Source organism: Engystomops pustulosus, chromosome 7, assembly GCF_040894005.1.
Source record: "Engystomops pustulosus chromosome 7, aEngPut4.maternal, whole genome shotgun sequence".
In the NCBI taxonomy this organism is placed as follows: domain Eukaryota; kingdom Metazoa; phylum Chordata; class Amphibia; order Anura; family Leptodactylidae; genus Engystomops; species Engystomops pustulosus.
This window is the reverse complement of record NC_092417.1, coordinates 124,307,784-124,329,626: the sequence shown is the minus strand read 5'-3', so window position 1 is coordinate 124,329,626 and position 21,843 is coordinate 124,307,784. Positions and strand designations below refer to the sequence as shown.

The window sequence follows — 21,843 nt, the reverse complement described above, 5'->3', positions numbered from 1 at the left end:
AGTGAGTACTGCTGATTCTGATGTTTTATTGCTGCTGGAGGGAGTGCACTCGTGGGGAATTCAGTTTGGCGCGGGGTGAGCGGTGCTCTCCCCCTCCTCCTCTCCCTGGAACTGCTGTGTGACGGCTGTGCTATGGTACCAACGGGCAACAGCAGTGTGAATGTAGCCTTAGGGACTTTTGGGACATTTAAATTAATTTTATTTTTAGTTTTTATTTATTTTTTGTGTGTTTTTTTTACATACTAATGCATCCATTTTATTAAAAAAAAAATAATTAAAAACTAGGACTGATACATTTTATGGATAGACTTATTTATTTATTTAACTGCTGTAGCAAGTTCGTCTATAGACAGTATTGGTCTTTTTCCAGATTCTTGTGTAACTCATTATAGGAGGCTTGGGAAAAGCAGAGAGCAGCTTGCTTGTCACACTCACATATGTGCATTTCACAAGCATTATTATTACCTATAAAGTGGGGGGAAACAACAAAAAGTATTATAGTTGAAAACACTTTACCATAACATGTACATGTAGCGATTAGTTTATTAATTAAATTGTACATTGTGTACAATTTCATTTTTTGGACACTGTTGTTCTATTTGTGTTATTTATAAATATGCAGCATATTTAACACAAAATATGCATATATGGTAGGTGTTAGCTATACATACACAGTATATAGAAACATAAGAATATAGAAACATAGAAAGATGGTTTTTTTGCAAATCTTTCTTATGTTGCTCTACAATGCTATAGGTTTAGGTAATTATTATACTATGGGTCTATAGTGGTCTAAAAATGCTAAAGGAGTACCATAATCCTTACTTCAGTTCATTGCTAATTTACAGAGACTCAGTAGGCTCAACATCAACACGTGCCCATTACAGCCTACTACAGGTCACAGCAAAAGACTGTAGTGAAAGCGTGGTGCCACTTTGATGTAAGCATGTGTGCCATGCATACCAAGGTAAATATTGGTTATTTTTTATTTTTATACCACCTAGGGCCTGTATTAAACAAATTTCCAAAACGGCCCCTTCAAGCAGAGCTACTACTCTGCTCATGAATGCAGTCACGATTGAAGTATTCTGTGCGCATTGCTAGCAGGGCAAACTGGCCATGTAACCCACCATGTAAATCCCAGTGGGCCAACTGGGTTGGGTCTGTTGTGGGGCCAGTCCACATCTTTGTATATATACCCGAGTATAAGCCGCCTTATACTCGGGTATATAAAAATAATAAAGCATGTACTCACCTTTCCAATGCCCCCCCCCCCCCCCCCGCAGGTCTGCTAATTTATTCATAATAAATACCAATTGTCCAGGCAAATATATAAGAAACAAGGACTGCTACCAAGAAACTGTGTATACCTATATACAGGCCTCGAATAAACTATTCAAAAAACTGTAAACAGCAGTTTATGCAAGATTCAATAAATTTTATTCATGATACAAACAGATAACACATGTTTAATCACCAAAATTAAAATCAACCCATAAAGGCGTTCGATACGGTGGACTGGGGATTCCTTGAGGCGACACTGAGGCAAATTGGTCTGGGCCCCTTGATGATGGCTCGCATTAAATCCCTATATGATTCCCCTAGAGCTCAAATTAGAGTGAATGGTTCTCTGTCCGACCCTTTTATAATAAATAATGGCACGCGACAGGGGTGCCCGCTATCCACACTACCATATGCACTAGTGATTGAACACCTGCTTATAGCGATTCGTAATAATCCATCCATACAGGGACTGAGAATTGGGGGGACCATGCAGAAATGCTCTGCTTTTGCGGATGATGTTCTACTCTACCTTACGGACCCCTTATCCTCACTCCCCGCAGTAATGGAATCACTGAACATGTTCGGCTCTTTTAGCAACCACAAAATTAATCTCTCAAAGTGTGTTGCAATGGGAGTTGGAACTGACTCAGTGACCATGCAGACCCTTACTTGGAAGAAAGAGGCGATACCCTATTTGGGGATTCAAAAACCATCAGACCTGGCTCAAACCTACTCACTTAAGAATGGATCGATTTTGGAATCGCTCAAGACGGACCTCACTAAATGGACCACCAAAAAAATTTCATGGGTGGGTAGGGTCGTCTTTGTTCAAAGGACAGTTCACCCCAGACTTCTTCATTTATTTCAGACAATCCCATTATCCATCCCAAAAACCTTTTTCAATAAACTCACCAGTATTCTCAATCGCTTTCTCTGGGCATCTTCCCATCCCCGTATAGCTAGAGCAATCCTGATTTGTAGGAAACAACAGGGAGGTTTAGGGCTGCCAGACTTCAGGGGTTATTTTCTTGCCTCATCCCTAGCAAGAATACTGGATTGGTTTCACAATATGGAGCATAAGCTATGATTAGAAGAGTTGGCTAAAATTCCCCTCACCGCGCTTCCTTGGTCTAGCAGACACTTGGCGACACCGCACTCACTACAAGAGCTGCCATTTATTGCCGCCCAAGTGATTAGAACACTAAAACGTTCCTCGGGCTCCACATACTTATTCACCTCCGATGGTCCTTTTACAGCCATATCTGACAACCCAGAGTTCCCTCCGGGAATGTCTGCAGATTTTTTAGCCGCAATACATGATCAGGGCCCCCTTTGATTTCAGTCGGTCACCAAAGACGGTACCCTCATTCCGTACGAGGAGGTGCTCACTAACGTTCTCTGCACCCCCCGTGCCCAGTGGGAATACAACCAATTAGCGCACTTCTATCGTGCCATTAAATCTAACATAAATCTGCACAGAGAATGAATGCCTTTTGAATTATTGTGTATTAATAAGGGTGCAATCTCGCATACTCGCTCACTTTTAGACAATCGCCTGAGTTCAATACCTTTATGTAAAAATGTTCCTTCATTCCATTTATATCTGGATTGCTCTAGTTGATTTTACCCCTCACCACTCCCTCCCTCCCTCTCCTTTCTGTATTTCATATTAGCTTACCCCCTTCCTAGTAATATATCTATCTAACAACGTTTGTGATGTTCTGGCAAACTGATAGCTATTGAGGTCCTTGCTCTAATATATATATCCTGGCCATATGAAGTGGATCCTGGTAGGAGGTCATATAAAAGTCAAAGACCATAGTATGAAGTGCATTGTGCATACCAATTCATAACAATTCATATATACCGACCAGGTTGCATTGTAGACAGAAAATATGGCGATGGACCACTGAACCCCGACGCGCGTTTCCCTGAGGAAGCGACGACGAAACACGCGTCGGGGTTCAGTGGTCCATCGCCATATTTCCAGTCTACAATGCAACCTGGTCGGTATATATGAATTGGTTTGCACAATGCACTTTATAATATGGTTTTTGACTTTTATATGACCTCCTACCAGGATCCACTTCATACGGCCAGGATATATATGTAGTACTGTTTACCTATACTATATTGTATTCATCTTCTATTGTATGTGACATTATGTTTACAGGATTGGCTATGCACTTTTTTGTCCACCAGGGATTGTTTTATGGGTTGATTTTAATTGTGGTGATTAAACGTGTTATTTGTTTGTTTCATGAATAAAATTTATTGAATCTTGTATAAACTGCTGTTTACAGTTTTTTGAATAGTTTATACGAGGCCTGCTAATTTATTCAGTCCCTCTAGCAGTGCCGCAGTCCGTGCACATTAGCGGCAATTAGACTATGACGTCGCAAAGCAGTATTATAGTAGTTATATTCTTGTGCACAGGGGGAGGGTTATAGTAGTTATTTTCTTGTACATAGGATGCTGTATTATAATATATTATTTTACTTAAAGGACATCTTCCATCAGGATGAAGCATTGTAAATCAAGCTTACTGACATACTGATGTGCGTCCCCTCTGGCAGGATCCGCTGTTCTTTTAGCTTCATTTGCCCTTGTTTTTACAAAAACAAGGCTTTAAAATATATGCAAATGTGCCTTAGGGGCTCCAGGCTCCATTAACATATATGGAGCCTGGAGCCCCTTAGGCTCATTTGCACAATTTTGAATGCCTTTTTTTTGTAAAAATAAGGACATAAAAAGCTAAAAGAACAGCAGATCCTGTGATATACAGCACACACCAGCATATAAGTGTGCGGTGTTTAAAATCCTTGATCTTAATGGTAGATTTCCTTTAAAGGCGTATTCCAGGAATAAGGATAATTCAGTTTCAATTCAGTTTGGATTCTTAAAATATAAGCTAATATGTAATTAATTATTAGAATTTTGCTCGCCTTAGAAGAAAAATGCTGTTGACATACATTGTAATGAAGAATTCAAATGCTGCTGGCTCTTTAATCAGCCCGTTGATTTTCTCAGCACAGACCAGATATAGGACAGAAGATGGCTGTCTGGGCAGGTTATGTTCTTCCCGCTACATTTGGCTGTAGTCGGTGAGGTAGACTCCAGGGGTAGTGGACCCACTGGACCATTGTGGATGATGACACAAACCGACACCTGGGACCAGAGTCTAAGTGGCACCCGGTTTTCACCAGAGCCTGACGCAAAGCGCGTTGGACTTGCTGCGGCGGGGTACCACCAGGTCGTTCCACAGGTGTGACTTTGTCCGTGGTGGCAGCCAAGGCGAGGTACAGAGTTGGTAGGCAACTTTGCGGTCAGGGACAGGCAGGAGGTCAAGACAGGCAGCAGAGGTTCAGGGTCAGAGGCAGAGCAGAAAGGTCAGGGCTGGCAGTGGAGAAGTGTAAACGGGAACAGGTCCGGGGTCACAATGGGGAATCAAATCAGAGGCATAAGGCAAAGGACAAAGCTTTCTCGATGGCATAAAGCACGAAGATCCGGCAGGGAATGCTGGGAAACGCAGGCTTTTAACCATTTCCTGATGGGCCAGCAAGAATCAAAATAAATTTTCTGAAGCTGTCGCACACGAGCCCTAGCAGCCGGGAATGCGCGCACACAGCCTCCAGATGGGTGTCAGGAACAGGGAGAAGTAAGAAGTAGTGTGGGGCGCAGACGCACATGGAGGTTCGTGAGATGTTGGTTGCGGGAGCACCCTTGACAGTCAGTTGGTTGCAGTACATCTGGTATGGCTAGTGTTGTGGTGAACATCATTTCATTTAAGTAATGTGCAGTGATGGCAGTTACATATTATTACTATTGTAACAGAGCATGGCAGTCTCTTAGATCATCATAAGATGGAGGAGGGGTTACTGAAAACTTAAGGATGATGGCCCATACCATTTTGTGAATCATAAAATCAAACTATTTAAGCTCCATTTTGTGACATTGAGTTTTGTTATCTTCATTTAATTATAGCATTATGTGTTTTTGGTTCAGTCATATGGCAGTATAGTAGTTACATTCTTGTTTATCGGAGAAGGTATTGTAATAGTCTTTTTACATATACAAGGCAGTATTAAGTTGGGTTCTTTTAAAAAAAAAAAGATGCCTTATTCTTGTACAATGGAGGCAGAATGAGTCTCTTTCTCTGCGCTATATATGATTTAGACTATCAACAGTTTGTGTGGAGTTTTGTATCTCCACCCACATTACATGGTCCCGCCTACTTGTTTTGACCCTGCCCACAGGTTCCCATAGAACGCAAAAAAAAGTCTAAATTATAACACAAACCCCACATATAAAGTATCACTGTGTCCGTAACAACCCGTAGAATAACAGTAAATAATTATTGAACATGCACGATAAACGCTGTTATAAACAGTTATAAACCCTGCCAAAAATTTGGATTTTTACCTATTCAATCCCACAAAAAATGCTATAAAAAGTGATCAAAAAAACATATGTACTCCAGATACTGGTGCAAAGTTGAACATGTCCCGCAAAAAACAAGCCATCAACCAGCTCCGTAGCCAAAAAAGTAACAAGGCAGCAATACAAAAATGATAGATTTTTCCCCACATTAGGGGAATTCATGTACGGTATCCCCGTAATCGACCCATAAAATAAAGATAACATGATTATTAGGCTAAAAGGTGAACACCAAAAAAAAAAAAGTAAAAAGTCCAGTACAGAATTGATGCTTTTCTACTCCTGCCCTCAAAAAAAAGTTCTTAAATTTTCAATAATAGGGGATACCAACCCCAAAATGGTAACACTGGAAAAGGCATCTTATCCCGGAAAAAAAATGCCGTCACATGGCCCCAATAACGCAAAAACTAAAATTTTATAGCCTACAAAAGGGGAGGAAATGAGGAAACTAAAATCCTGGCAGCTGCAAAGCGCTCCTTCCCTTCTGCGCCTCGCTGTGCCCCCATAAAACAAGAAACAACCACATGTTGGGGGTCTCTGTACTCGGGAGAAATTATAGAACAAATTGTAAGACGAGTTTTCTCTTTTTATCTTTTGGAAATGTGTAAATTTTAGGGCTAAATTTTGATTCAATTACTATGAAGATCTCAGGGGTTAACAATCTTCGTAAAAGCTGTTTCTGGTAGCTTGAGGGTTGCGGATTTGAAAATGGGTTGATACATAGGGGGGTTTTTGATGCTAAATATGTAAAATTACATTCAAAACTGTATTTATCCCCAAAATAGTCAATTCTGAAAATCCGGAAAAGCGATATTCGATTTGTAAGCCGCGTGACATCAAAATAAATTATCCAGACATTTAAAAATTGTGAAAATGTAAAATAGACAAATGGGAAATGTTATTCAGCAATTTATTTGATGATTTCGCATTTCGAAAATGGCAAATTTATAAAAAATCCTTCATTTTTTCTTTTTTTTTGTAACTAAACGCAAAACTGATCAGCCAAAATTTACCACTAACATGAAGTACAACATGTGGGGAAAAAAATATCTCAGAATTATTTAGATAAGTAACAGTGTTCAAAAGTTATAACCATATAAAGAGACACATGTCAGATTCCAAAAAATCGGACTGAGCCTTAAGCTACAAAATGGCTGCATCCTTAAGGGGTTAAAGGAAACCTGCCACCACATTAATAGGTAGATCCGGTGACAGGTTCCTCTAATGTATAGTAGTATAGCCCTTTTTAGGGCTAATTCTTGCATGGCCCAGAAGTTTTATACATTTTAATTCCCCCAATGTGTACGCACCAGTAGCCTCTTGAATTCCTCCTACCAATGCATCTTCAGCACGCAACTACAAGGAGCTGCGCACACTCGTCTGTGAAGCTAGGTTCTGTGCGCAGCTCCTCGTATTTGCGAGCTGAGAATGCACTGGTAGGTGGAACGCAAGAGGTTACTTGGGAGTGGCTACACTATCCAGTAGCATCTTTAGGAAATTTGCATATTAGGGGAATAGAAATTTAGAAAAGTTCTGGGCCACAAAACAATTAGCCCTAAAAAAGGCTATACTGCTATACATTAGAGGAACCTGCCACCGGATCTACCTTAAAGAGAACCCGTCAGGCAAATTAACCCCCTAAACTAAATATATTTTCATAAACTGCCATTAGAAAGCATTGCTTCTATCCCTTCATTATCCCTCTACATGCCTGTAAACTTAAGCAATGAGGTCCTAAAGCTGTATGCAAATGACCTGTGAAAAGTCCAATGAGCACATTAGCATATTCAAGCTGTCCAGTTTATTCATGAGTGGGAGGCACAGCCCCCCCCCCCCCCCCCAGTGCTTGACTGACAGCCTGTACAATGATGTGATCTATAATGAGCAGGGGGAGGAGAGGGGTGGGATAACAGGTGACATAATTGCCTCTGACCATGTGACCAGCCTCATTTACATAATAAAGAAAAGATGATTTTACAATGATTAATGTATGAATTGACTAGATAAAGGCTGTGATGAGATCCTTGTGAGCTGCTTCAACAGGTAGTGATGACAGAGATCTGATGACAGGTGTCCTTTAATAGGTATTTCAGTAGTGGTAGGTTTCCTTTAACTAGCGACGCCTTTCGTTTAGCTAAAAATTGTTTCCCTTACATAAATCAATGATGATGCTCAATGATGTAACAGAGATCTTCATCAATGTTCCACACAGTAGCATGTCCAAGCAGTAAGACCTGTCAATCAGGAACAAGGAGGCAGGGCAATGCAAGTAATATTTAAAGGGGAATTCCAGGAATATGAACTTATGAAAAAAAATATGAAAAAAACCCATAATGTTAAAAATAGATGAATACAACAAAACTCAATGTCATTCATCACAATATAGAGCTTAAATCGCTTAAAATGCTTTTTTTGATTTACAAAATGTTAGGGCCTCTCTAAAGTAGGTGGAGTTATCTCTAAGAAGATATCATCTAGAACTACAATTCCCATGATCAACAGGTTCTCAGTAACAGCTCCTCCCTCTTATGCTCTGCTCCCAATAATGATGTAACAGACTGTCCTGCTCTGCTACCATAGCAATGATTTTTGTAACTGCCATCCATTCACATCACCTCACTGGCCCTACTGGATGTACTGCAACAAACTAACTACAGCCAAATAGTGGTGATCACATGACCTGTCCAGGCAGGACAGGACATGTGATGTGACTAGCGGCCATCTTCTGTCCTGTTTCTCCTCCACTGGAGCAAAGACACAGGACAGATTAAAGGGCCAGTAGCATTTTAATTATCCATTATATTCTATGTCCACAACATTTTCTGCTAAGGTGAGCAAAATTTTAAATAACAACTAATTACATATTAGCTTATATTTTAATGGCCTATTTGAATATGAATTATGCTGATTCCCGGAATACCCCTTTAATATGCAGGACTCACTGTGATGCCATGGAAAGGAACCATTTATGGAAAAGGGCACTGCTTTTTAAAATGACCTTTTAATGAAGTATTTATTTTGTGTGGGTTCATTTAACCCCTTAAGGACGCAGGGTTTTTCGGCTGATTTCTCGCTCTCCAACTTCAAAAATCCATAACTTTTTCATTTTTACGTGTACAGACCTGTGTGCGGGCTTATTTTGTGCATAACAAATTTTACTTTCCCATGATGTTATTTATTTTAACATGCCGTGTACTGCGAAGCTGAAAAAAAATTCCAAATGTGGAAAAATTGAAAAAAAAAGTCACGTTCTTGTGGGCTCAGTTTTTACGACTTTCGTTCTTCGCTCCAAATAACATGCCTACTTTATTCTTTGGTTCGGTGCGATCGCGGTAATACCAAATTTATATAGGTTTTATTGTGTTTTAATACATTTTCAAAAATTAAACGAATGTGTACAAAAAAGAAAAAAAAAAATCTTCTGACGCTAATAACTTTTTCATACTTTGGCGCACGGAGATGTGTGAGGGGTCATTTTTTGCGAAATGAGGCGACGTTTTCATTGCTACCATTTTGAGGTCTGTGCGACATTTTGATAATTTTTTATTTCATTTTTTATGTTATGTAAAAAGGTGTAAAAGTCTCATTTCGGACATTTGGGCGCCATTTTCCGCCTCGGAGGTCACCGCCGGCCGTAACCGTTTTTATATTTTGATAGATCGGGCATTTTTTAGACCATCTAGGGTACATTAACCCTAGATGGTCAGATCACTCCTACCATATACTGCAATACTACAGTATTGCAATTTATGGCATTTTTGCAGGTCATACATTACAATGAGCCACTGGCTCATTGTAACGAACCTGCATAAGCCATGTAGCCTCGTGTCAAAAGAAGACCCGAGGCTACCATGGTAACCGATCGCCGATGACGTTCGGGGGCGTGGCGATCGGAAAAAAGATGGCGGCGCCCGCGCGTTAAATGTTATGTTCATTTAAACATATTGTTATTGTGTACTTTACCATTTTTCAAGTTGGTTTTTGAACTTGGAGTATAATACTTACTGTTACAGGTCACAGTGTTATCATTGCAGCTGTATGAATAAAATTCTGTATAAGGGTTGTCAAATATTATATTACAGTTTTTTATTGACTTATATTGTCCATAGCATTCATCATGAATCTGACAGCATCTGTGTAAAAAAGTACAAAAACAAGTCTTAGAGCTACATCGCATTTTTTATTTAGGCTCAACAAGTATTAATTGTTAGTTTACAAAAAGAAGCCATTGGACCTTAGGGGAATTTTTACTGCATTATTTAAAGCTGTACCAGATTTGGTAGATATTGTATGATGTTTGCTATTTTTAAAACATAATGAACAATCTGTTCTAGTGCATTTAAAATATACTGCTAAACATTGCGCAAAGAAGCCCAAAAAGTTGCTTCCACACTACTCACATTGCAGGCAGCCTGGACTTGTGGAGACTTGCAACCTCTAATTACGGAAGGTGATCTCATAGCATTTGGCAGCAGGGCCGCATCTGCCAGGTGGCAGAATGCAGGGCCCTTTGAGGAGCAGCAGAATCTGCCACTAATGTGAACGATTGGAGTGCCTGTTGCCGCTCGAATCGCCTGCCTGGTAAATAAATCACCCCTGTCTCTTTAAGACACAGGTGCGGTTTATATACAGAGCGACACAGCGCCTATCCGTATGCCGGAAGGGAACCGTCGCTGACAAGACCCGTTAGAAGAAGAGAGCTGGGAGGAGAATGGAGCCGTCGCTGATAAGACCCACTAGAAGAAGAGAGCTGGGAGGAGAATGGAGCCGCCACTGACGATAGCCAAAGGAGATCAGAGTCGGGAGGAGAAGAGATCCGCGCTATTTTTGCTGCCCAATAATTGATAAAAACTGAGAGGAATCTATAAATATATATAAACAGTTTATGCATGTGGGGGACATATACTTTTATACTGGGGGGCCTCAGTATACAAATAAATGTTATGGGGGTTTATATGGACTATATATAATATAAATAAATGGAAGGTGGATATTTAGGAGGATGTATATAACTGACATTGGGGGGGGGGCTTCTGAATATAAACTGATTTTGGAGAATCTATATTTGTGGGGCAAGATAACGATTAAACTGGAGGAAGAGGCTACATGGGACATTGTGTATAATCAAACTGAGCGAGGATATAAATATGGGGGTCAGATATGAATTAAACTGGGTAAACTATAAGGGAGGGTGTAGGTAAATTAAACTGTATATGGGGAACGGTATATAAATGAGCTGGGGTGGCTGTATATGTGGGAACAGATTTTATTTAAGATGGAGGAGATCTGTATTTTAGAGTTGTATATAATTTAATTGGTTGGTGTTGTATATGAAAGTCTTTAAATACATTAAAGAGGGTCTGTCCTACGTGGATTCGCGACTGCCGGGATTCATGTCATGCGCCCGATATCCAGCAGGTGTCGCTGCTGTGCCGAAGTCCGTCGGAGTTAACCTTCTTCTTCCCGGTGCATGTAAGTGCGTGTCAAGCGACACAAATTCTTTTTTAAGTACCGTGGATTTTCAGAATCCGTGTTCCGACGGCCACGCCCCCGATTTCCGTTGCATGCAAGCCGGCGCTGATGCGACACAATCCGATCGCGTGCGGCAAAAACCCGGGGCAATTCAGGGACAAATGGTGCAAAACGGTTACATTCCGGAAACCCGGCGATTCGGCCCCTTAATAAATTAGCTCCATTGTGTATGAGCACAGTGTTCTTATTTAGGTGACTTTATACTGTAAGTGACTGTGGCATTTTTTGGGACACCGGGTGGAGATGTGCTGCATGGAGCTGAAGACATCTGGCCATGAATTCAGCAGTGATATGTCATGGATGGAGAACCTAAAATAAATGCCTCTTTCATATGGAAAAGATTGTCATCTATAAGGTACTAGATGCAGCCAATGCCTCTTAGAATCTGTGGACACATTTAAAACATTTGTCAGATTTTTTTCTATTCCCCTGCCAAATATAGCGGGGGAATAGCGGTAGGCTACTGTAGGTGGGAAGGGGGTTGGGGAGGGCAGCATTTTAATTTTTGTCTCAGGCAGCAAATGTGCTAGGATTGGCCCTGGTTGGCAGACAACTTATGCTGGTGAAATATCACCAGCTCAAGCCTCTTTGGTTACTAGCAATCGCAGATAGTGCCAGCTTGCAACAACACAAGCCACTGCTCTTTAAGAAACATTGGCTGCTGTGATTGCTGGTAGCCAAGGACCATGGCTGCATCTGCCATTTTGTCTCGCCTCAGGTGGCAGATGTCCAAGCCCTGATGGTAGTGGCATCCTGGATGGCCCATTGCCACCCGAATCATCCATCATAAAATTAATTTCTTTAAGAACACAGACGCGATTAATATACACAGCAGCGCAGGCCTCTCTGCCTCTCTGTTGCTCTGGAGGACCCAGGCGGCGTGTGATGATGTGCCACCTGTGATCCCTGCACAGATCATTTGGCAGGTGAAGAGGAGACGGTAGCGACTGTGTGGGAATGTAAGTAGAGGATTTATTATTTTTATTTATGGGGCAGGCTGTGGATACAGTCTATGGGGTGCAGGCTGTGTATACAATGTAGGGGGGGGGCAGGCTGTGTATACAGTGTATGGGAGGCAAGCTAAATATACAGTGTATGCGGGGAAGGCTGTGTATTCTGTCTATGGTGGGAATCTGTATATAGGGGCCGGATTTTAATTAAACCGGGTGCCTTATATGGAGTTCTGTATATCATTTAATTTGGGAGTATGTGTATGGGGGCTGTTAAAAATATGTTAGGGGAACTGTATTTAAATAAAATGGGTGTGTATATAAATTAGCTGGGTCCTGTAGTTCACGGGGTGTGGGATATATAATTTTGGGTGCTGTACATACATATTTATTTGGGGGACTATATAAAGGATGTTTTACTTGGGGATTAGTGGATAATTTATATTTAGAAACAAGATCCATTATACTGTAAGTGACTGTGGTTTTTTAGGGGTGCAGTGTGAAGTTGCTGAAGATGTCTGACTATGAATTCAGCAGAGATAAACCTTGGCCCGGAGAAATCGTAAAGAATTCCTCTTCCTGATGGAGCAGATCATCACCTGTACTAGATACTAGATGTCACTAATGTCTGTCACTGACTGACTTCTAGTGTGTAAGGTAGCATCATCGAGTGCACGGGGAGGGGATGCAGCATTTTCAAGTTTCACCTCAGGCAGCAAAAAAGCTAGAATCGGCCCTGTCAAGAACCTTGTGCTGGTGTGATCTCATAGTTATCATTACTACCAACAGTGGCCTCAGTTTCCTTCTGTGAGCTACTACTACTTGTGATAATTGGTACCCAAGGACACTTGTCCTGGTGGGATTGTCAAACTTAGTCAAACCAATCAACAAATCAAACGTAATAAAATCTTGTATGTAACCTAGGGGCTACCCTCTATAAAATTACGAACCCTGTGGGAACTGTGGTGACCCAGAAGTAGAAACACTTTTGTGGTTGCTGATACTATTCCTTCTATAGGTCTTTAAAGTATCTGACAAGAATCTGATGTTGACTACACTACACAATTTCACACTGTTATTTTTGCTATACTGCTGCATTAGGGTAACCTACTTATCAAGCTCATCCACCGGAGTACCAGAGCCTCCAAATCCACAGTAGCATCCATAGCCATTGTATTCATTGAGGGGACGACTATCTGGTATTATGCATTTTATTATTTTTCTGAACTGAAGAAGATTCCGGTACTGGGGTTGACCTGAGACCAAAGTCACTGTGGAGAAACAAACTGTTAAATTTAAAATGCATTCTGGTAAAGAGCATAAATAATATACATTAGGATACAATAAAAAAATATTTATTTATGCCAAACATTTTTATATGCACATATGACTAGCATTGGTGTATTATACAAAAATGAATATGCAAATATTTTTTCCGGCATGGGAAAGGATAACTTTACCTTCAGTGCCTTCAGAAGCCCTTTTTCATTTTTGCTCCCCTATTTTAAATTCCATTACTTTTTATGTTTCAGTATACAAATCTATATGAGGGATTATTTTCAGCAAATTCGTACTTCCTAGTGATGGTATTTAACCCCTTAGTGTTGTGAAATGTATACAAGCCTTGAGCAGCTTGAATTTTATAAAATTCACTACACTGTCCCAAAAGCCCCTAACACATATAAAAAAAAAAATTAAAAAAAAGTGGAAAAAAGTAAAAAAAAAAAACTGATATAAAGATTGCAAAATCCCCAAAATAGTAGCAATAAAAACGACAGTTTGTCCCGGAAAAAATTACACATTGGCCAACTCCATACTCCTAAGTATGAAAAAGTTATTGGAGTCAGAATATGGTAAAAGATTTTTGGGGGTACAAAAAGTTAAAATTTTTGGTAAAATCTTTTAACACCTAATAAAACCTATGATCCATGTGATCATACCAAACTAAAGAATATATTAAGGATGCTATTTGGTGTGTACAGGGAAAGACGTAAAAACAGAGGGATGGAATATAAAATACCATCACTAGGAAGTACAATTTTTTATGCAGAAAACAAGCCCTCATACAGCTCTGTACAAGGAAAAATATAAAAGGTATTGATTTTTGAAAGTGGAGAGTGATAAACAGAAAGTAAGGAAAAAGCATACCATACGGCAAGGAAAACCATACCACATTATGTAAATGCAGGTGGAGCCTTTAGATTGTGTTTCAAAACGCAACCAAAATGCCACATGTGAACGTGGCTCCAGGGGCTGTACAAACATGTAATGGCACCTAAAATCTATCCTGCTCTACAAAAGCTCAATGGTGCTCCTTGCCTTCCATGCCCCATGTGCCCTGACAGTGGGTTACATCCACATATGGGGTGTCCTCTTACTTGGAAAAAAAATTTCCCAATATATTCCTAGATACATTATCTACTTTTATTCAGTTAATATAGGTATTTTACAGCTAAATGAATGTATAAATGATAAATATTAGTGAATTCCAAATCAAACCTTCATTTTGTTTGAATTTCTGTAAAATGCAAAAGAAGTCGTCCCAGTTCTCCATGACCCAAAACCCTTTCTTCCTGCACCATTTTCTAAACCAGTTATTTAACCCCTTAAGGACGCAGCCATTTTGTAGCTTAAGGCTCAGCCCGATTTTTTGGATTCGGACTTGCTTCGCTTTATATGGTTATAACTTTTGAACACTGTTACTTATCAAAACGATTCTGAGACTGTTTTTTCCCCACATGTTGTACTTCATTTTAGTGGTAAATTTTGGCAGATAAGTTTTGCGTTTATTTACAAAAAAAAAAAAGAAAATATGATAAATTTTTTGAAAAATTTGCCATTTTCGAAATTCTAAATCATTGCGTTTTCAGGCAGATAGATTTACCACCTAAATAAGTTGATAAATAACATTTCCCATTTGTCTACTTTACATTTTCATAATTTCTGAAATGTCTGGATAATTTATTTTGATGTCACGCGGCTTACAAATCGAATATCGCTTTTCCGGATTTTCAGAATTGACTATTTTGGGGATAAATACAGTTTTGAATGAAATTTTACATATTTAGCATCAAAACCCCCTATATAACCAACCCATTTTCAAATCTGCACCCCTCAAGCTATCAGAAACAGCTTTTACGAAGATTGTTAACCCCTTGAGATCTTCATAGTAATTGAATCAAAATGGAGGTGAAATTTAGAATGGTCATATTGTTCCCTTATATGTTCATTTAGCACTAAAATTTACACATTTCCAAAATATAAAAAGAGAAAACCCACCATACAATTTGTTCTGTAATTTCTCCTGAGTACATGAGTACATGTGGCCGTTACTTGTTTTATGGGGGCACAGCGAGGTGCAGAAGGGAAGGAGGGCGCTGCAGCTGCCAGGATTTTAGTTTCCTCATTGGCCCCTTTTGAAGGCTATAAAATTTTCGCTTTTTCGTTACTGGGGCCATGTGATGGCATTTTTTTTGCGGGATGAGATGCTTTTTCCATTGTTACCATTTTGGGGTTGGTATCACCTATTGTTGAAAATTTAGGAACTTTTTTTGAGGGCAGGAGTAGAAAAGCATCAATTCTGTACTGGATTTTTTACTTTTTTTTTTTTTGGTGTTCACTGTATAGACTAATAATCATGTTATCTTTATTCTATGGGTTGATACGATTACGGGGATACCAGACATGAATATATTTTCTTACGTTTTACTAAATTTGTCAAACAAAACCCTAATGTGGGGAAAAATCTATCATTTATGTATTGCCGTCTTCCAAGTGGCATAACTTTGTTATGTTTTTGGCTACGGAGCTGGTTGATGGCTTGTTTTTTGCGGGACATGTTGTACTTTGCACCAGTATCATGTCTGAGTACATATGGTTTTTTGATCGCATTTTATAGCATTTTTTGTGGGATTGAAAAGGTAAAAATCATAATTTTTGGAGGGTTTATAACAGTTTTTTTTTTACGGCGTTTATCGTGGGGGTTCAATAATGATTTACTTTTATTCTACGGGTTGTTACGGACGCGGTGATACTATATATGTGGGGTTTGTGTTATGATTTAGACTTTTTTTGAGTTATGTGTCTCTTTATATGTTTTGGGAGTTTGGGGCATTTTTAGTGATTTATGACTTTATTTTTTTATTGAATAACTTTTTATTTTTTACTTTTTCACTTTTATACCATGGGACATGAACAAGCAATCTTCTGATTGCTTCTTCATGATAATATTCTGCAATACTGATGTATTGCAGAGTATTATCAGTGTCAGCCTATACACTTGCATAGGCTGGCACTGTGCCAGTAAGATGACGTCACAGGCGCCATCTTACCGGCAATTCTTGCAAGTTACTCTGGGGTCCGGGGTTCGGGGGGGCCGATCGTGGGGGAAAGACCCCCCAGATGCAGGTTAGATGCCGCGGTCGCGCTGACCGCGGCATTTAACGGGTTAAGCACCCGCGATCGGAGACAACTCCGATCGCGGGTGTTACACTGGGGTGCCGGCTATTAGTTACAGCTGGCACCTCGTGTTTCCCGATGCCGGTTCGGCTCTGATCCAGAGCCGAGCCGGCATAGGCGCCGTGGCGGATATATCCGCCACTGAGCGCTAAGTCACTGCGCTCCGTGGCGGATATATCCGCCACGGAGCGTGAAGGGGTTAATTCTCTTAGCTCCTGCTGTCTCTCTAGTGACGCTCGTGGTACTGGTAATATTTCTGAAAACTCTACCTTGATAGGTCTTTGAATTGAGCTTTCTTCCTAGTTTAATAAAGTCATTTTTATGGACTTTCCATCTCCCACTGACTTTTTCATTGGTACTGATCACAGGACCATGACAGCTGGATGTTCTTCAACCCCAACCAGCAATCTGTCTATCTGATCCGCAACATGCCTAACCTGAACATCCGGAAGACAACATACTGATAGGGTTATCAGGACCTTGAATGCCAAATTATTGAATCCTATTATAGAATTATAGGAGTGTATAACCCTTTCTGCACTCCTACTTCCAACCTTCCTACAACAGTCTTTGCCCTGGTTGCTAGGAGCAACAGCGTGATGCTGCTCCTGGGCTTGCATACCTAATAACAGTTAACGTGCATATTTATTAGTGTTGGACAGCTCAGGACTAGCCTCTCTGGCACTTTTCTCTCTACTCCTTTTGCAAACAGTTTTTCCATGGACATGGTTACCAAGTGTGTTATGTGAAATGTATACAAGCCTTGAGCAGCTTGAAGATTTATAGCCGAAAAAGTTTACTATTGAAAAAAAAAGAATTGGCTGCTGCATTGGGGGAAATATACAAGGAAAATATAACATTTACTAGACTTCATGAGGAAAACATACATTGTTTATTGCTTATGAAGCAAAAGATAACAGATATGATCCCCAGAATGCTTTCCAACAAAGGAGTTGATGACAAAATAGTGCAAGATTTCGTGCTCCCCATGTACTCTGTAGAGGAAGTATATTTTATCATCATATTTATTAACACAAAATCAGTGGGTCAAAATGTTGTTTATACCCTCTAATAAATTTCTGGATAGGTGTGGGATAGGGATCAATTTTCAGGTATTACAATTTACTGACACCCCATAAGTCCCCCAAAAGTAACATGGCATTTAAAAATAATACTGTCTACTCTCCTCCTGTTTCCTGCTGGCTGCCAAAATATAAGTTTATATACACCAGTGATGGACCTGGGGTAACCCACTTTACATCATATATGTGGATATAAATGGCCCTTTGGATACACAGCAGTGTAGTTCCAGAAAATGTGTCCATTCTAGAGCCTCTGCAATTGCCCACCTCTGCAGTGCTAATAACCCATATATGCCACATAAAGTAAACAATTTAACACTTTGGCGTACTGGATTCGCACTCAGCAGCGTACTAGTAAGGCATCAGCGCAACCGGTGCATCGCGTATTGCCATGTCACACGACATGGTGTTATCGCAATGGGACTCGGGTGACAGAGGCAGAAGAACCGCCTGCCGACTTCACTCGGCCAATCAGATTAATCCCACCGGCACTGTGTTAGTGTTGTTCTGCGCTGGATGCACTTTTGAGTGTGCCATGCGAATAGCACTGCACAGTATCTTTAGCAGTAGTTAGGGCGTCTTAGGGCAAGCTAGGTGCATTTCTAGCGCTTTTTTGCACGGTGCGGTACATATAGGTTTTTTTGGTGCCTGGTATTATTTTTTTCCAGAGCGCCCGTAGGTGTAACCGTAGTTTGGTACCCTTATCTAAATTTTCTGTGTGCCAGCTATGCGGCTTGTCCATGTAGCTTGGTGAACACTATCTAACTTCTCTCTGTGTGTCAGCTAGGTGTTTGTTATCTAATTTTTCTGGAGCACATTATGTTATTATTTTCTGTGTACAATGTCTCAGCAGACGTACACCGTGCTGGAGGCACACAACATGCTAGTCTCAGACACAGAGTCAGCTAGTGGGGATAAGAACCCCCACCCAGAGACGACCCGTTATGATCGTTTGTTTAAGGTCTGGACCATGTTAGATCTTCTTAGTGCCAAGTCTTCCCAGGCATATACCCCCGTGAAACATGTGGTATGGTGTATAGATGTATAAGCTGTGCAAAAGTACATCAGGTTATACCTACTAGTTCAGGGTATATGAAGGGAAAAACTCCACTATAGTCCCCCCTGAATGCCCCCCCCCAATGGGTACTACTGTGTAGATCATGCAGAGCTGAGTGAGTATGTGGATGGATGATGCAGCGCTGAGTGTGTATGTGGATGGATGATGCAGCGCTGAGTGTGTAACTCTGGATGATGCAGGCTGTCTGTGTAAATGTATGTCTGTGTGTACTGTGCTTTAGTGCGACCAACAGGGATATTTTAATTGGTGTAAAATATATTTTTCCTTTTTTGGAAGCCTAAATCTGGGGTGCATCCTATAATAAGAAGCGTCTTATAGTCCGAAAAATACGGTAAGTGCTTTGCTTCCATAAATACTGCGGCATGCCACCAAGCCTGACTGTATATTGGACTACAATAAGTACGTGGGAGTGGTTGACTTTTCGGACCAAGTGCTTCAGCCATATAACGCCAAGCAGAAATAAAAAAGCTCAACTTCACTCCTTTCCTCCTGAGCCCTGTCATGTGCCTATCTTGTAGTTTATTGCCACATATGTGGTTTTGTCCTAGCCGGAATAACCAGCAAAATGATTTTTGACATATTTGTCCCAAGTGGCATGAGTTGGGCAAATTTTTTTTTTAGCAAATTGGGGCTAACATGGCATATTTGAGAAAAATATTTACTCTGCTGCATTCACTTTGTATTACATTTTGGCCAGCAGGCAGGCAGGCTATATACTACAGGGGGGCAGGCAGGCTATATACTACAGGGGGGCAGGCAGGCTATATACTACAGGGGGCTGACAGGCTATATTCTACAGGGGGTAGGCAGGCTATATACTACAGGGGGGCCAGGCAGGCTATATACTACAGGGGCTGGCTAGCTTATATACTGTGGCTGTGACCAATGCATTTCCCACCCTCGTCTTAAACTCAAGTCAATAGGTTTTTTTTGTGTTAAAATTAGGGGTCTCGGCTTATACTCGGGTCGGCTTCTAGTCGAGTATATACGGTACTTTGTATTAAATTTTGGCCTGCTTGTTGGGGGTTAAAATGATCACCACAACCCCAGATAAATTCCTTTAGGGGTGAAGTTTACAAAATGCTGCCATATTTAGGGATTTTCTATTCTAATGGTACTCTAGGGGCTCTTCATATGTACGCTTTGGCACCACATAACATTTGTAGCCAAATCGGCCTGCAAAAACAGCACTAAGTCAATTCTGGACATCACTGTGCAGCAAAAAGGCATTTGACATCCACATGTCAGGTATTGCCACAGATACAGGCCAAACATTTTGGAAATTGGGATTTACCTCTAATAGTCCCTGAATGTGTACATTTTAGGGCTAAATGATAATATGTTTATACAAAAATTTGAAATGTTGATTTGAATAATTTGAGATGTGAGATTCAGAACATGTTGTTATTTGTGGGGGTTTATAGTACCTAATCTTTCATAGGGCACTTCCAAACTAAATCGGTCACCAAAAATTTAGCGTTTTTCAAATCTCTAGAAGGAGCTCGCTACTAACACTATAAACCTTTTAACATCCATTACCAAAAAGGAAACATAAAACAAATTATGGAAATACAAAGAAGACAAATGGCAAAAGGTTTCTACAAAATAAAATTTGTGGTATGACTTTTTGTCTAAAAAGTAGAACATTTGAAACTTTGAAAATTAAATTTTTTTCACACTTTTCCTAAATTATTGAATTTTCACCCTTCAAAAAAACTGATCAGTGAAATGAAACTACTAATATAAACTACAATGTCTCATGAGAAAACTGTCAAAACCACAGGGATATGTTAAAGTGTTGAAACGTTATTAGCAAGGGAAGAGACACTGGTCATATAAAAAATGAGCCTTAACTTATAAACTGGCAACATCCTTAAAGGGTTAATAAATATTGGCCATTATGTAGTGTGTATTTGCACTCGACATTATGAAATAAATTTTCAGAACTTGTTGGATTGAAATGCTTATAATACCATATAATTAATTCTTTCAAAATGTCATTTCTAATATGGGGTTACTTATTTCACTACCCAACTCACTGTTTTATTATTTCACTACAGAGCCTCTGCAATGGCCCATCAATGTTGTGTAAGTCACCAAATCAGGCCTCAAATATACCTAGAGCTCTTTTACAAAAAAAATGACATAACTCAAGAGACATCATTTCATGTTGGTGCCAGTTGTGTACAACACATTGGGCACTAACATAACTTTAGAAAAATTGCAACATTTACTGTTCACCAACTGTTGCACATTAACTTTTGGAAAGAACCTGTGGGTCAAGTTGCTCATAATACCTCTTGAGAAATTTCTTAAAATGTGTAGCTTTCAATATCTTGCAGTGCAACTTCTATGTCAGTGCTTTTACTCCAGAAACTGGCATAGAAGCACTGAAAATCTCCCCCTTTGTCTCTCATCCCCTGCTTTGCCACCACACCTGTATGGCTAAATGAGGGTAGCTCTTCATTGAAACTACAATATGTACCTGTATTCATATTAACTTAAGCTGGTATTATTTGGTGTGGCAAAATTGGTTTAAAGGTATTAAAAAATTATTCTGAATATGTTTAAAGATGAAAATAGCTTACCAGCTACAAGCAAAGGCAAGAATACGCAGGGTTTCATGTTGGCATATCAGGCATATACAATGGAGCAGATCGATTTTATATCAGGTAGTGACTTTGGCAAAGATTGTGGAATAATGTGTGTGCTGTGTCCTTACATATCAGTTCATCTCTAAAACCTGGCATACACGGCTTGGAAGAACAGAACAATTTGTTCCATGATTGTATAATAAATATCATTGCTTCAAGAACATTCAAAGGGTCATTTATTAGTAACATAATGATCAGTCATGACATGGGTTTCAGAAGTGCCAACAATATTCAAGTTTCCTGTTCTGGTGAACTTTAACACTTATATTATAGCTTGACCACTCAATTGAATGAATGGCTTGTCACATCGGAGATGCCTGGCTGGACATCCTGTAGCAAATTTAATTGTTTTCTCTGATTGTAAAACC

At 40.0% G+C, this 21,843-nt stretch overlaps 1 protein-coding gene across 2 annotated transcripts; it reads right to left on the bottom strand.

Annotated features, from left to right (window-relative positions):
• Positions 1–291: 291 nt before the first annotated feature.
• Positions 292–21,518, bottom strand: LOC140070812 (phospholipase A2, minor isoenzyme-like). Of its 2 annotated transcripts, none has more exons than XM_072117745.1 (4): positions 21,410–21,518; positions 13,315–13,474; positions 9,727–9,854; positions 292–465 (listed from the first exon to the last, which is right to left on the bottom strand). In XM_072117745.1, exons 1-4 carry the CDS (start codon positions 21,444–21,446, stop codon positions 344–346), a joined length of 447 nt encoding a protein of 148 aa, XP_071973846.1. In that variant the 5' UTR covers positions 21,447–21,518; the 3' UTR covers positions 292–343. The 2 variants fall into 2 exon arrangements, with proteins under 2 accessions (XP_071973846.1, XP_071973845.1); XM_072117744.1 differs by having other exon boundaries at positions 13,315–13,489; positions 21,410–21,495.
• Positions 21,519–21,843: the final 325 nt, after the last annotated feature.

Excerpts from the sequence above, each read along its gene's own strand:
- LOC140070812 (XM_072117744.1), bottom strand. The coding sequence starts at position 21,446 with ATGAAACCCTGCGTATTCTTGCCTTTGCTTGTAGCTG. Across the intron at positions 13,490-21,409 it reads CTTGCCTTTGCTTGTAGCTG|TTTGTTTCTCCACAGTGACT; the intron begins GTAAGCTATTTT and ends TAAATTTAACAG. Across the intron at positions 466-9,726 it reads TAACACTGTGACCTGTAACA|GTAATAATAATGCTTGTGAA; the intron begins GTAAGTATTATA and ends CCCACTTTATAG.